The sequence below is a fragment of the Perca flavescens genome, chromosome 15 (assembly GCF_004354835.1).
Source record: "Perca flavescens isolate YP-PL-M2 chromosome 15, PFLA_1.0, whole genome shotgun sequence".
Lineage (NCBI taxonomy): Eukaryota > Metazoa > Chordata > Actinopteri > Perciformes > Percidae > Perca > Perca flavescens.
In genome coordinates, this window is record NC_041345.1 from 27,988,281 (window position 1) to 28,002,138 (window position 13,858).

Genomic DNA, 13,858 nt, shown 5'->3' on the forward strand with positions numbered 1-13,858 from the left:
ACAAGATCAACTGGCATAGTTCATGACTCTGTACGCAATTGGATAGTCCTTCAACCAATCAGACAACAATCCTGGTGACGTAGCAGCGACGGCGGCATCAACGGGTTGCTGCCATGGGTTGCTGTGCTTCGGTGGCCGGCTTGTTGAATGTAAACAAAAAGCTGCTTTGGTTGCTTCTCTATCGTCATCGTGTTAAACCCGCCAATAGCGCGCCACGTGGATAAGCCAGTTTGTGATTGGTTCCCGCAAATTTGTAACAGAAGCAGGATAGATAAACGTACAGGTTTCCAGCCTGAGCTGCAGGGAGAAATCAAATCTGGAATGTCTCCCTAGTGCCCTTTATTAACAAGCCACTTGTTGTATAACTGCCTGCTCCAAGGCCTTCATATGCGGGGCATCTCTGAAGATAACTGTCTGTATTGGCTAATCATAGTAGCGGCCCCGCTGCTATGATTAGCGAATACAGACAAACAGCCACACTCCTTCGTGAGAAAATCTACCCTAACCTGCCCGTCAGTCACTGTATGAACCACAAATAAGGAACTTGTGGTTTCTTGTGGACTAGTAGACCTATTGAAGTCATTTCAGTGTAGGAACTGTGGCCTAACACTGATAACGTAGGCACAATCAACATTGTCCTTCAGGAAGTTACCATGGGTAAATACATATTAAATGACAACTTTTCAATCAGCACTTTGGATTAGCTTGTTTTAATATAAACATTGCTAACATTATTTAGCATAAAAACAAATACTGTGAACATCAAACCATGAAACACATCACATTATGAAGGATGAGGTCACATAAAGCATCAAGGCAGTCTTATGTCTATATATATAGTTTATAAGAGTACATGTCTCTTGGTTTGCTGAATATAAGAAAATAAATGATTACACTTTGATGAAACCACTTTGCTTGAATGCGGTTGTACTTCCCATGTGTCATGTCTTGTTTCGTTATGTGTTTTCCCACATTTGTGACTGTCTGCCCCACCCAGATGTGTTTTAACTGTTTGTTTGATCAACAACAATTTTAAGAATTAGCAATTGATGAGTTGCTTTGGTGCTGCAGCTTTTGTACTTTTCACTCAGAACTACAGAGGTTCTCTACGCTGTAGTTTTGGTTGAAAAAAAAAAATGCAAGAAAGAGGAAGTGTTCCAGGAAGGACTAGCAGTGTGAAGTCTTCTTTGCACCGGAGTATTAAGTTCAGTTTTCGGTCACTGATAAATGAGACAGAGCAGCCATGGGGAGCAAACAACAGAGAAACATTTGCCATTTGGCCATGGGTAAGACCAATATTACTAAATTGTATTTGGAAAGCAGATTTTGTAAAGTTTAGCAGCTGTATTTTATAGTATAGACATGAAGTCTCTTGAGACTAACTTTCAACTTCAGTTTTTCAGTATAAAGTTCCTTCTCTTTACTTAAGGGTGCTGTAAATTATATTCAGAACATTAATATAGCAGTAAACTGTTATTTGCAATGTGAAGATATAAAGGCGTCCTGAACAGAGAATGAATTCACATTCCTTCTGTGTGTTGTTATCCGAGCTTCTCTGTTCTTTGATAAATATATCCTTTCATATCATAATCATGATTTGATAGGTTGTTCGGTCGTGCGTGCTTGTTAGTACATGGGAGTCCCTCCCTTTTAAACACTTGAACGGGTAGAAAAATGTGTTGCTAGAAACTGAATTTAAATCATTTACGTTTGAATTTGAATGGCTTAACATACATGGTTTTGTTACGTGTGAGGGAAGTAGAGGACCCAAAATGCAGAGAGAGCAGGCAGGCAGGCAAACGTTGAAGTGGAGGATTTAATAAAAACAAAAAGCGGCACTACAAAGACTGGAAAATTCACAAAAAATAAACTGACGGGAAAAACATAGGCAGGAGAAAACTGACGCAGGCACAAACACAAGGCACAGGGAGGAAACACAAGGGCATGGCTACAAACTAAACAGGTACTGACACAAAACGATCTGACACAAGACAAGGGGAACACAGAGGCTAAATACATGAGGTGATGGGTAAATCAGAAACAGGTGAGACAACAGGTGAAGCACATCAGGGCGGGGCAGGACAATAACAAGGAAGGGAAAACACAGGAAGTAAAGTGGACAAGACAAGACAGAAAACCAACTATCAGAATAAAACAGGAAGCAGAACATAAACAGGGAAACATGAAATCAACTAAACACAGAAACTTGACACAACACTAAACACAAGGGAGAACAGAGAACACAGGAAGTACCAAAACACACACAAGGGAGAATAACAACAAAAACAGGAAACATACAGAAATGGCGCAAAACACAAGGAAAAATACAGAAACCATAACAGAATGCAAGGCATAAATGCAGAAACCAAAACAGGTTTCTTTGATAATCTGAACCTCAGTAGCACAATTTCAAATTGAATTTGTTTGGAAGTGTAGACCAATAAACTTGAAGTTTAAGAATGTAATATTATGAAATTGAATTCAATAGAACTGAATAATAGAAAAGGTTACTCTCTATACTTTCACATTCATTTTACTGAGACACACATCCGGTCGTTGATGAAGGGCAATGAAGTGCACTTTCACACAACTCCAGTCTGTGTATTTTTGGATACTTTGTTTATTGGATTAAATCCAAAGTGGCAGAAACCCAACCTTCCACAAACTTTATTTATGTCTTAAAGCTTGTTGAATTTATGAACCTCATAATTTTTTTCTCTTTCTCTCTATAGTCTATTTTCTCTTGAGTTCAACTTCACCTGCTGCAGGTCAGTCAAGTCTATGGTGTAATGCATACAATCCTTTTAGTTTTCAGTTTACAGTCTTTGCAAAATATTTAAATATTGTATGTTATTTCTTATCTTGTGTCTGACAGATGGTCAGATCAGATTAACTGGGTCTGGGTCTACTCAGTGCTCTGGAAGAGTTGAAATCTATTACAACAACATCTGGGGAACAGTGTGTGATGATGATTGGGACTTAAACGATGCTGAGGTGGTTTGCAGACAGTTGGGTTGTAATAAGGCACTGAGTGCCCCTCAATCGGCCCGCTTTGGTGAAGGAACTGGAATAATTTGGCTTGATGATGTGGTCTGTTCAGGAAGTGAGAGGTCTCTAACTCAGTGTAAGCACAGTGGATTTGGGACAAACAACTGTGGACATGGAGAGGATGCTGGTGTGGTCTGTTCAGGTAAGACAGATTTTGGATAAAGGGTTTTGAATAAATGTATCCTTTTCTATAGACAGCTCTGTCACTCAGATGCAGTAATGGAAAGAGCTGGTAACCACAGCATGCTTTTAGAATTAGAAAGCAGAACAAGTGTGAAAGGTTGCCACCACACCAGAAACTGTTACTTAAACTGTAATGGAAGTAAAGCAGTGTATCAAGTGCTCGATCAATATCATACTCACAGTGTTGTAAGGAATGTAAATGTAAATTAGTCATAACTTTTGCCAAATGTGTTTAACAAAGATGGTTTCTGTCATGACTAAATGAAGACCACCCCCACCCCCCCAGCAATGGTTTGTCTTCTGTGTTCTCTGCCTAGATGTCAGATTGGCTGGGTCTACTCTGTGCTCTGGTCGAGTTGAAATCTATTACAACAACATCTGGGGAACAGCCTGTGATGATGATTGGGACTTAAACGATGCTGAGGTGGTTTGCAGACAGTTGGGCTGTGGTACGGCACTGAGTGCCCCTAAGTCAGCCCACTTTGGTGAAGGAACCGGAAAAATCTGGCTTGATGATGTGGCCTGTTCAGGAAGTGAAAGGTCTGTAACTCTGTGTCAGCACAGTGGATTTGGGACACACAACTGTGAACATAGAGAGGATGCTGGTGTGGTCTGTTCAGGTGAGAAAGATTTTTTAATGGTTTCCTCAAAGTCAGCTAGATGATTCTGCTAGCTCCAAGTACCCTAAATGTCCATACATTCTCATCCAAAAGATGAAGGACAAAACAAGGGTTAATACAGCACCTTAGTGCTTTTTGTACAGCATTTTGGTCAGCTTAAGCTGTGTTTAAATGTGCTCTAGAAATAAACTTTACTTACCTACTTTACAAGAGAAAGGGTTTAGAGAGCAAATCTCAACAAAGTAAACAGAACCCTTGTGTTGTCCTTCGGGTCAAGGGAAAACCGTGACTGTCTCTAGTAAATTTCATTGTAATCCATCCAATAGTTGATGCGGTACCAAAGTGGTGGACTGCAGACCGACATAGGCCCTTTTTATAGATTGATAAGAGATGGGGGGTTACTGTGTCCACGCCATTCCAGTGAGCAGGGCCTGCTGCATGCTAGCTCATTCCCCGGCCGTGGCCCACTTAAATGGTAGGGCCATATTTAATGTTATTAATTACACCTACTTGCCCTTCAATGAAAATGTCAAAATTGTTGCTGTGAGATAAGGGCCTATTACCATCCATAGAGCAATGCTGTTGCAAAAAATACATCACATACAAAAGCGAAAACACAAACATTAGGAGAGAAGCACTCCAAATTCAAAATGCTTAAAATACAAAACATACATACTGTATATGGCTCTTCTACCCAAATCCTGTTGTAAATTATTTTCATTTTGAAACATTTTATGTACATCATACAAGTAATTTGCCATTTGAGGTCCCACTCTTGACTTGAATGGGACAGAACTGCACACCATATGCAGGTGTATGTGTTGAACCTTTCATATGAGACAGTTTTCACTGCTTAAACTCTGGTTGTCTTTTTCAAATATCAGTGGAAGAGATATTAGATTTAAAGTTGTGCAAGTTGTGCAATTTGGAAAAGGCCCATAGAACATAAACACTGCCTCTTTACAGTAAAAAAATACCAGTAAATTCTTTAAACTTTTTACAATACACCATGAAAAATCTGTACTATTTATTGGATGTTCCATCAGTCAGAGTTCCCATTATACCTCCTCATTATATTGTTGTGTTATGTTTCAGCACTCCTCCCTAAGCCCAGCATCTCCATGAATCCTGCTGCTAAGGTTACCTGGGGCCAGAATGTCGGCATCAATTGTTCTGTCTCAACTCAAACTCAACAGATTTTAAGTCCAACATTTATTTTGAAAAAGGCTTCAAGTTCAGTTGGAGAGACCCAAACGTCAAGTACCAACTCTGCTACCTTCAACATGCGTGGAGTCAACTTTGACAACGAAGGATCATACCAGTGTCAGTATAAGATAACAGTTTCAGGTCAAGTCTTCACCTCCTCAAGTAACTCTGTCAGCCTCTCTGTTACTGGTAAGGAAATCAATCAATTCCCCAAAAATTTATGTTTAAACATTTTGTTTGCAAAGTTCTTGGCTTTCTTGTTGAGAGATATATCAGGAGACACCTGTGAGTGGTATCAATTTTCTCATCTAACTTCTGCAAGAAACCAAAAAATATATTAATTAAGCAATTCAGCCAGTTTAAAAAACAACAATGGAATTTCTCCAGTATGGGATTAATAAAGTCTATCACATTTTAAAATTGAAAAATATAGTATTAGTATAGTAGTCAGTATCAGACAAGGAGTTCAAGTCAAGACTTCATCTCACCCCAAAGTAACGTTGTCAGACTCTCTGTTTCTGGTAAGATTAATGGATAAATAATCTAATAACACAACAAGTAACACAGAATAGCATTACCAAGAATAACCGAACATAAAGAAACAGCACAGGAATATAAGGAGTTTGTTAGGCCGGTTACACACTGCCTGCCTGGCGTGAGCATGGCGTTTCTGTTGCGTGGCAGCTGCATGGATTTTTCATTCATTCATTCATTCAGATGTCTTTACACACCAGAAAAGTGTCTGACACAGCGCTGCTGCTGCTAGCCTTGTCTGTACACATGAATGTTTCCCATTGATAAAATTAAATTCCATGTTAAACTATGTTAGTTATATATTATATAGATTATATATCTGCATTTATATCAAAACCTAGACTTTCAAAAATCAACATGTCATTTATTAATATGTATATGTGTCAAAATGACATATAAACATATTTTCCTATTCTATTTTGCTTGGAAACACTTCCAACACGCTTGCGTGTCGCATGAAAAATAGGCGTAGATTCTATTTCTAGCATGCACGTGTTTTTGGTGCGCCTCAGACGTGCACGTCACGCAGGCAGTGTGTAAGCTCTAACCTGTTAACATGGGAGCTGAAATATAAACGGACACGCTCACGCCACGCAGCCAGTGTGTAGCCAGCCTTAAAGGAACACGCCGAATTATTGGGAATTTAGCTTATTCACCGTAACCCCCAGAGTTAGACAAGTCCATACATACCCTTCTCATCTCCGTGCGTGCTGTAATGCTGTCTGACGGCTCCAGCAGCATCAGGCCAGCACAGAACATGCAGGTGAATGGTTCCAGTAATCCTACTGCTCCGAATAAGTGACAAAATAATGCCAACATGTTCCTATTTACATGTTGTGATTTATAGAGTCACAGCTTGTACAAAAAACAACGTAACATGAGACACAGCTGTCTTCTAACTGTAAACAAACCGGCAACTATATTCTCAGGCGGAAGAATATTGGGCGGAGTGATATGCTCGCAGCAAGCCTGTCTGAGAATATAGTTCCCGGTTTGTTTACTGTTAGAAGACGGCTGTGTCTCATGTTACGTTGTTTTTTGTACACGCTGTGACTCTACAAATCACAACATGTAAATAGGAACATGTTGGCGTTATTTTGTCACTTTTGTCACAATTCGGAGCAGTAGGCTAGCTGGAACCAGTTACCTGCAGGATCTGTGCTTGGCTAAGCTAATGCTAGAACCGTCAGACAGCGTTACAGCACGCACGGAGATGAGAAGGGTATGTATCGACTTGTCTTACTTGGGGGGTTATGGTGAATAAGCTAAATTCCCAATAAGTCGGCGTATTCCTTTAATGTACAGTGCCTTAGGAAAAGGCAATGATATATAGCTATGCAAAATATCTATATCATATCACATCACATACTGTATATTGGCATGTAGATATCCTGAGGTCTGGACTCTTATCAAGCATGAGTCATTTAAGGCAGAATGGACAATGTATATTTGAGTTGCAACAACTTCTTGTTTTATAGCAAAACATGCAAGATGGTTGCCATGCCACGTCACATTGTTTGACGAAAATTCAAGTTTCTAATAACTTTCCATCATTAAGGTCTTTGGATTGTTTGGATTGGATTTTTTTTTAAAGTTGATCTGGTCAAATCTGTAGGAGGATTTCTTTAAAGCTATAGTGAATAGTTTCTGTCGCCCCCATGAAGAATTCTAAGTAATGATAAAAATACTGTCAACAATAGGTTAGGTAGCTGGCTACAGAGCTCCATGAGCTGTCGGTCGTATGTGTTGAACCCCAGGAAGAATAGTCTTCACTACGGTGATGACTAATGGTAATCCTTAATAAACGATAAACTGTCCACACATTCACATTACTATTGGCTATGGATCCAATTTGTCACGTCTGAGCCCAAGCCAAATTTCAAAATTTCAATAGTCTCCCAACACATTCTTATGAACAGGTTTGTATGATATCGAACGAAAATGTATGAATACCAATTCATATGACATCCTATGAAATTAGGCGGCCGCGGGCCGTTGCTTGATGCCGCAACAGAGCTCTGTGAGCTGTTGCTGGTATCAGCTGCAGTTGGTAGTTAAGTTTATCCGACAATAGGTTACTGGTAGCCAGCTACAGAGCTCCGTGAGCTGTCAGTCTTATGAGCTGACATTACATTCAAGTTTATCCAACCATAAGGGGGCATGTAATAGCCTACTATACTATTCCTTCTCAGCATCATATTTATACTCTATGGGTCTATTAGAATAGGTTTACATGCTTTGATGTTAAAAAAACATTATGTTTCTCATACTGCCCATTTCTTCAGCGCCTTTGCCTAAAACACTCTGTCTGAGATCAGTCTGGACAAATTCAAACAAGTCACTGGGCGGGTGTCACACCACCACCTCATGCAAAGGCTGATGAAGCAATGTTTTGAGGAAGCTGGACAGAAAACTTGATAAGTGCAAACCTTGACATATATATTTACACACTGGGTGTGTAACCCCAGTCAATAACAGCATGCAGGGTGTGCAGTCCGTTCTCATAAAAAACATTTTTGTGTAATAAAGGGTCAACATGCCAAAACTTGTGCTCACCTTTTCCATCTTGATCTATGTTGATTCATTAATTTGATATTCTCCTAATACTCTTGTCCCTTTTGTACTTTTCCTTTTACTTTAGTGCCGCTGCAGCAGCCCAGCATCTCCCTAACATCTCCTAACAGAGGGCTGGTCTGGGGCCCTGAAGGTGCACAGATCACCGGGGGTTTCAGCTTTGTCTTCACCTGCTCCACTTCCTCCCATTATCCTGGAGGTGTTTTCCATCTCATCTTCTCTGGTTCAAACCTCATCAACACAGAGCCAGCAGTCAACCAGTCAGCCTCCTTTTCCTTCCCGGTGGCTGAGTATGAACAACAGGGAAACTACAGCTGTGTGTATGAAGTCACGCTGTCCTCGAGAAGATTCACTTCTACACAGACAGCACCTATTAGTGTCATCATTAAAAGTAAGTTGAATGAACACAAAATAATTGTACTAAATTTTGCAATGTTTTATCAACAATATTTGAATGATACATAGACTACTTCCTGTAAATGGGGGGGGGAAGTCGTTGGTTCAAGTTGTTGGTGGGGGAAAGCGAAAGAGCAGCTCATTACCACCACTAAGGTGCTCTTGAGCAAGGCCCTTAACGCAAACCTCTCCAGTGGAGCTGCTCAGTGGCCAGCAGAACAGGCTGTGGTTGTACTGGGCAGCTTCCAGGTATATATGAATGTGTAACTGTGTGAATGTGACAGGTCGTTGTTGCAAATGAGAATTTGTTCTCAATCGACTTACCTGGATAAATAAAGGTTAAAAAAAATGTTTAAAGCTGCATGACTGTACATGTACCAGCCATATTACTGTTATAGTAGTCTGGATCAACGGAAGTACATTTCCGGGATAACTGCCTGACATTGCGCCAGATGTCTCTCATTTTCCACTCTTTGTGTGTTGCCATTCTCAAACTCCCTTCGCTCCGGGAAACAACAAATCTCGAGTTAGCAAACTACATGCTGCAACATTTACTTTTATTTTCAAACATTACTTGAACCGGGTCTCCTGGTTTAAAGTCCTTTGTTTTAAAAGTAATGTCTACCATACACTAGAAGATTTTAGGATTAACTGTTTGTCTCTCCTAGTGCATTTGTTGCTGCTGGTCTCTTCAGTAGCTGCTGGGGGTCTGCTGCTGCTCCTGCTAGTCTTGGTGGTGGTCTGTCTTGTCTGCAAGAGAAGACGACGAGCCAAGCACACTGGAGCCCTCGTCCAAACTCAATGTCGGTGCTCACACAGTACACATTCATCCAATGAGTTCAAATGTTTGTAAATAATTTCTTCTGATGTTCATGATGCTTGTGTTTCAGTGGCTGTCAGAGTCAGGAATGATTATGAAGATAACGAGTATGAGGACGACGAGGCTGACTATGAAAATGTTGATCCAATGGACACCAAGAAGAATCTTAAGGAGGAAGCAGGGAAAGGGCAGGAAGTGGAGACTAATGATTATGTGGAGCCAGAGAGCGACGAAGATCATGATTATGAGGAAGCAGGCCCAAGTGCAAGTATTATAAAGACCAACAAGGTCTATTTCAGCGTAGAGGAAAACAGCGAAGAAGAAGAAGATAATGAAGATGACTATGAAAATGTTGATCCAATGGACACCACAAAGAAACTCAAAGAGGAAGCAGGGAAAGGGGAGGAAGAGGAGACTGATGATTATGTGGAGCCAGAGAGCGACGAAGATCATGATTATGAGGAAGCAGGCCCAAGTGTAAGTATTATGAAGACCAACGAGGTCTATTTCAGCGTAGAGGAAAACAGAGAAGAAGAAGAAGAAGAAGAAGAAGAAGAAGAAGAAGATGATGATGATTATGAAAATGTAACCAAGCCATTTGGTTAAGAAACTTTGGACATTTATGGAGAACAGGATATTTCACAATGTCACAGTGGTTACCGTGGATGAAGCACTGTTTTTTTGACCCACTGCAAAGAATTTAAATTTTAGGGTGCTTTCACTTCTGTAGTTCGGCTAATTTGGTCAAGATCAACGGCAAAAAAAGTATACATTGTAGTATTTTTCAGCTGTTTCAGTTCCTTTTCACACCGTACAGTTTGCTCTGGTCTGAATCAGCTGATGATTTGGTGAAATGAAGCAAAAATGCAGCAACACAAGTCACAGTCATTTTGGGCCGCAACAATCTCAAAAAAATGCCAAGAAATCCTGGAGGGACTGACATTTCATAAACTGCTCTTTGATTGGTCAGAATTAACATGCAGGAAAATTCAAACAGAACTCCCGGTTGTAAACACAGAGAGGAGGAAAAGCCAGCAGACTACATGTGTTTTTGCCTACTAAGTTCTATGGAGAGACAACTGCAAGGGTTGATTGTAGCCCTGGTCATCATAGCACAGCACAGCACAGCTGACTACGGCAACTAGTTTAGTCCAAACATGCAAAGTTCTGCCAGTAGTTGGGTCTGTTAAACAAATTCATCGATTCAACCGAACTAAATTAGGCAGGTGTGAAAGTCCCCTTAAAGTACCTGGAGTAGATACATGTTAAAATGATGCTGAAGAAACTGCAGCATGGTGTCTTCCGGCTTCAGGGGAATTGGCTAGTCATTAAATTATTTATTATTTTGAATCGCATATACCTAGATAAATTACCAAAACTCTTGAATGCACTCTTGTAGATTTAGGTTTCAATATTTTAAAAACCAAAGCCAGAAAAAAAACTATTTGGTTTTTGATATATCCAACTGTATTTCTATAGTTCTAAATTATTGTAGGCTGGCCTATTTACATATTTGAATATTATAATTTATCCATCCATCCATCCATCTTTGTCTGCTTATCCGGTGTTGGGTCGCGGGCGCAGCAGCTCCAGCAGGGGACCCCAAACTTCCCTATCGCGAACCACATTAACCAGCTCCAACTGAGGCATTTCAAGGCCAGGTTGGAGATATAATCCCTCCACCTAGTCCTGGGTCTTCCCCGAGGCCTCCTCCCAGCTGGGTGTGCCTGCAACACCTCCCTAGGGAGGCGCCCAGGGGGCATCCTTACCAGATGCCCGAAACACCTCAACTGGCTCCTTTCGACGCAAAGGAGCGGCAGCTCTACTCAGAGCTCCACATGGATGACTGAGCTTCTCACCCTATCTCTAAGGGAGACGCCAGCCACCCTCCTGAGAAAACCCATTTCAGCCGCTTGTACGGTAATTTATACCGATGAAACAATATTATCATATTATTATAATTAATATATTAATAATTATGAGCTAGTTTTGTGGCTCTGTATCATAATTTATATTTTACAGGGGACTTGAAGCCAGTTAGTATAACTGAAGCAAACGGAGAACTGGTTGGGACATACAGTATATGAATATTTTATTATATGTAGTCAATAGGTGCAAAAAAATTATAGTCCTATGGACAGTAGCCCATGATATTTTATTGCTGCTACTTTGCACATATTTGTGATTTATCATATTTACGTCATGAATTGTTAATGTTTGTAGAATTCTATAATCTGGTGTTTTGTATTTAATTTGCATTGGATTATATAAATGATTTATTGTTCTATCTTCCAGTAACCACGTGCGGAAAATAGCAATTGTGCTAAAACCTGATTGTGCACCACTGACCTGACAGTGTATCTCTCCTGGTTTTTATTAGAAAGTTAATGTTTAATTTTGCACTGTCCCTGTCTGAATAAAATGCCTTACATGGCCCCCATGTACAAAGTAGCCAAAATAATTATTTCATCATGCACATAATATATAATATAATTTATAACTTCTTAAATATTGAAGTATATATATATATATATGTATATACTTTTCATGTTTATGCTACCTTTATTAATTGTTTTTATTGAACCATCCAAGTCCAGTATGGGTCTTTAATACCCATTTCAGTACATTTCAATTAAGACCTCTTTATTTACACCTATGTTAACCGTCTTGTATTATTTTAAATAAACTTTTCACTCTCTTGCTGTGAGTTGACAATTGAAACCACTCAGTGCCTACAACAACTGGGGAAACAAATCACAGCAATTGCAATAACAGAGACTTGGCTCAAAGTAGAACATCATGATTTGGTTGAGACTGAGGGATACAAACTGTTTATTAATGTATTAGAATGTATGTTGTATTATATATTTACAAAGGATATCGATGTAAAATAGTAAATAAAATGTCTTTGTTCTAGATGCAATTATGGAATCATCACATCACATCACAGTACAAATTGAAAGGGAAAACTCAAAAAACATTCTCATTAGTTGCATTTATAGGAAACCAGGATCAAATATTGACATGTTTAAGGAAAAAATATCAGAAAGGTTACTTAGTTTGTTTACTTGCTCAACCCAGACGAACACAACAAAAAAACTGAGTTCATTAATTTGATGTACATTACTGGTTTATATCCCTCAATCACTCGACCAACCAGAATTACAACCAATAGTGCAACACTAATTGATAATATAGGTGTTGATGCAGGGAAGAATAAGACCCAAATGCAAGGAGAGGGCAGGCAGGCAGAAGGTTGGAGCTCAGGGATTTATTGGACAAAAACCACAAAAACAAACCAAGGGAGACCTGGGGCCTGTTTCACAAAACCAAGATAAGGGATTAAGCCAGGATTTCCCAGTTATCCTGGATGAATTAAGCCTTGATTCGGTTTCACGAAAGCGGAGGCGCAAAAATCACCATGGAGATTTATTCTGTGCAGTTAGCCTGGTCCCGACCAGGCTAACTGCCAGGATTTATTTAATCCTGGAGCCTTTTCTGTTCACTCAGCAGTCACTCTGATCAACGAAACGAATGTGTTCTTTAATAGGCTTAGTTATTCCATGTTTCCATAGCTGATTACGGACGTTGGACGGGTGGAGACGCGCTAAGTTTTTATCGTCACTTTTCAAATTAATAGTTAATCAATTTCACAGTTTACCACAAGTTTGTTGGTCTTTTTTTTGTGGAGATGGCATACGCTATCTGTGCAGACTGCTGGGTCCGAAAATTCAGCACCACATATCTCGGAGCCATGCCCTCACCATTCCACAGACGGTGTGTATAGGGCTACGGTTCTTTCCCAGTGGCATATTTTTATATGCAGTTGGAGATGCCGAAAATTTTAGCAAAGCCACAGTTTGCCGTTCAATTAGACAAATGTATTTAGCGCTTAAAGAATTCCTGAACATCTTCATCACCTTTCCTGGACACAAACAAACATGCTTCATTAAGGAGGAATTCTACAAAATTGCAGGTGGGCCTAACATGAATTACAGATTACAGAATCGTGTTACTTTCACAGTAGGCCATTACTCATTATTTTGTGTTACAGGTTTCCCTAATGTGATAGGTGCACTGGACTGCACTCACATTAGAATAAAACGCCCCTCAGGTGTTCATGAGGGAGACTTTGTGAATAGAAAATCCTACCACAGTATCAATGTTCAGGTAAGTATACTACTTATGTAGTCTGTCAACTGCATAGGCCTAAATTAATTCTAAGCATGACATGACCTTGACACAACCTATTGTTTCAGATGATCTGTGATGCTGACTGCACTTTCAGCAATGTAGAGGCGAAGTGGCCTGGCTCGGTCCATGACTCCAGAGTCTTTAGGGGCTCTACAATTTTCCAGCGACTTTCACAAGGCAAGCCCTTGTCATTTTATTGATAAGCACCTTGAACATCATGATAGTGTCAACAGTTTCACTATACTTCTTGTTCTAACTATTACATGTTGTGTTCTCAGGGGAA

General features: G+C 39.9%; 1 protein-coding gene across 1 annotated transcript; it reads left to right on the plus strand.

The window, feature by feature from the left end:
• The first annotated feature begins 1,177 nt into the window (after positions 1 to 1,177).
• LOC114569991 (uncharacterized) lies at positions 1,178 to 10,944 on the plus strand. Its single transcript, XM_028600180.1, has 8 exons — positions 1,178 to 1,286; positions 2,733 to 2,768; positions 2,876 to 3,190; positions 3,549 to 3,851; positions 4,947 to 5,246; positions 8,233 to 8,556; positions 9,230 to 9,364; positions 9,452 to 10,944. Exons 1-8 carry the CDS (start codon positions 1,244 to 1,246, stop codon positions 9,985 to 9,987), a joined length of 1,992 nt encoding a protein of 663 aa, XP_028455981.1. The 5' UTR covers positions 1,178 to 1,243; the 3' UTR covers positions 9,988 to 10,944.
• The last annotated feature ends 2,914 nt before the right edge of the window (positions 10,945 to 13,858 follow it).

Bases quoted from the DNA above. Each gene is read 5' to 3' on its own strand.
- LOC114569991 (XM_028600180.1), top strand. From the start codon at position 1,244: ATGGGGAGCAAACAACAGAGAAACATTTGCCATTTGGCCATGG. The intron at 1,287-2,732 runs GTAAGACCAATA...TTCTCTCTATAG, and splicing joins CATTTGCCATTTGGCCATGG to TCTATTTTCTCTTGAGTTCA. The intron at 3,852-4,946 runs GTGAGAAAGATT...GTTATGTTTCAG, and splicing joins TGCTGGTGTGGTCTGTTCAG to CACTCCTCCCTAAGCCCAGC.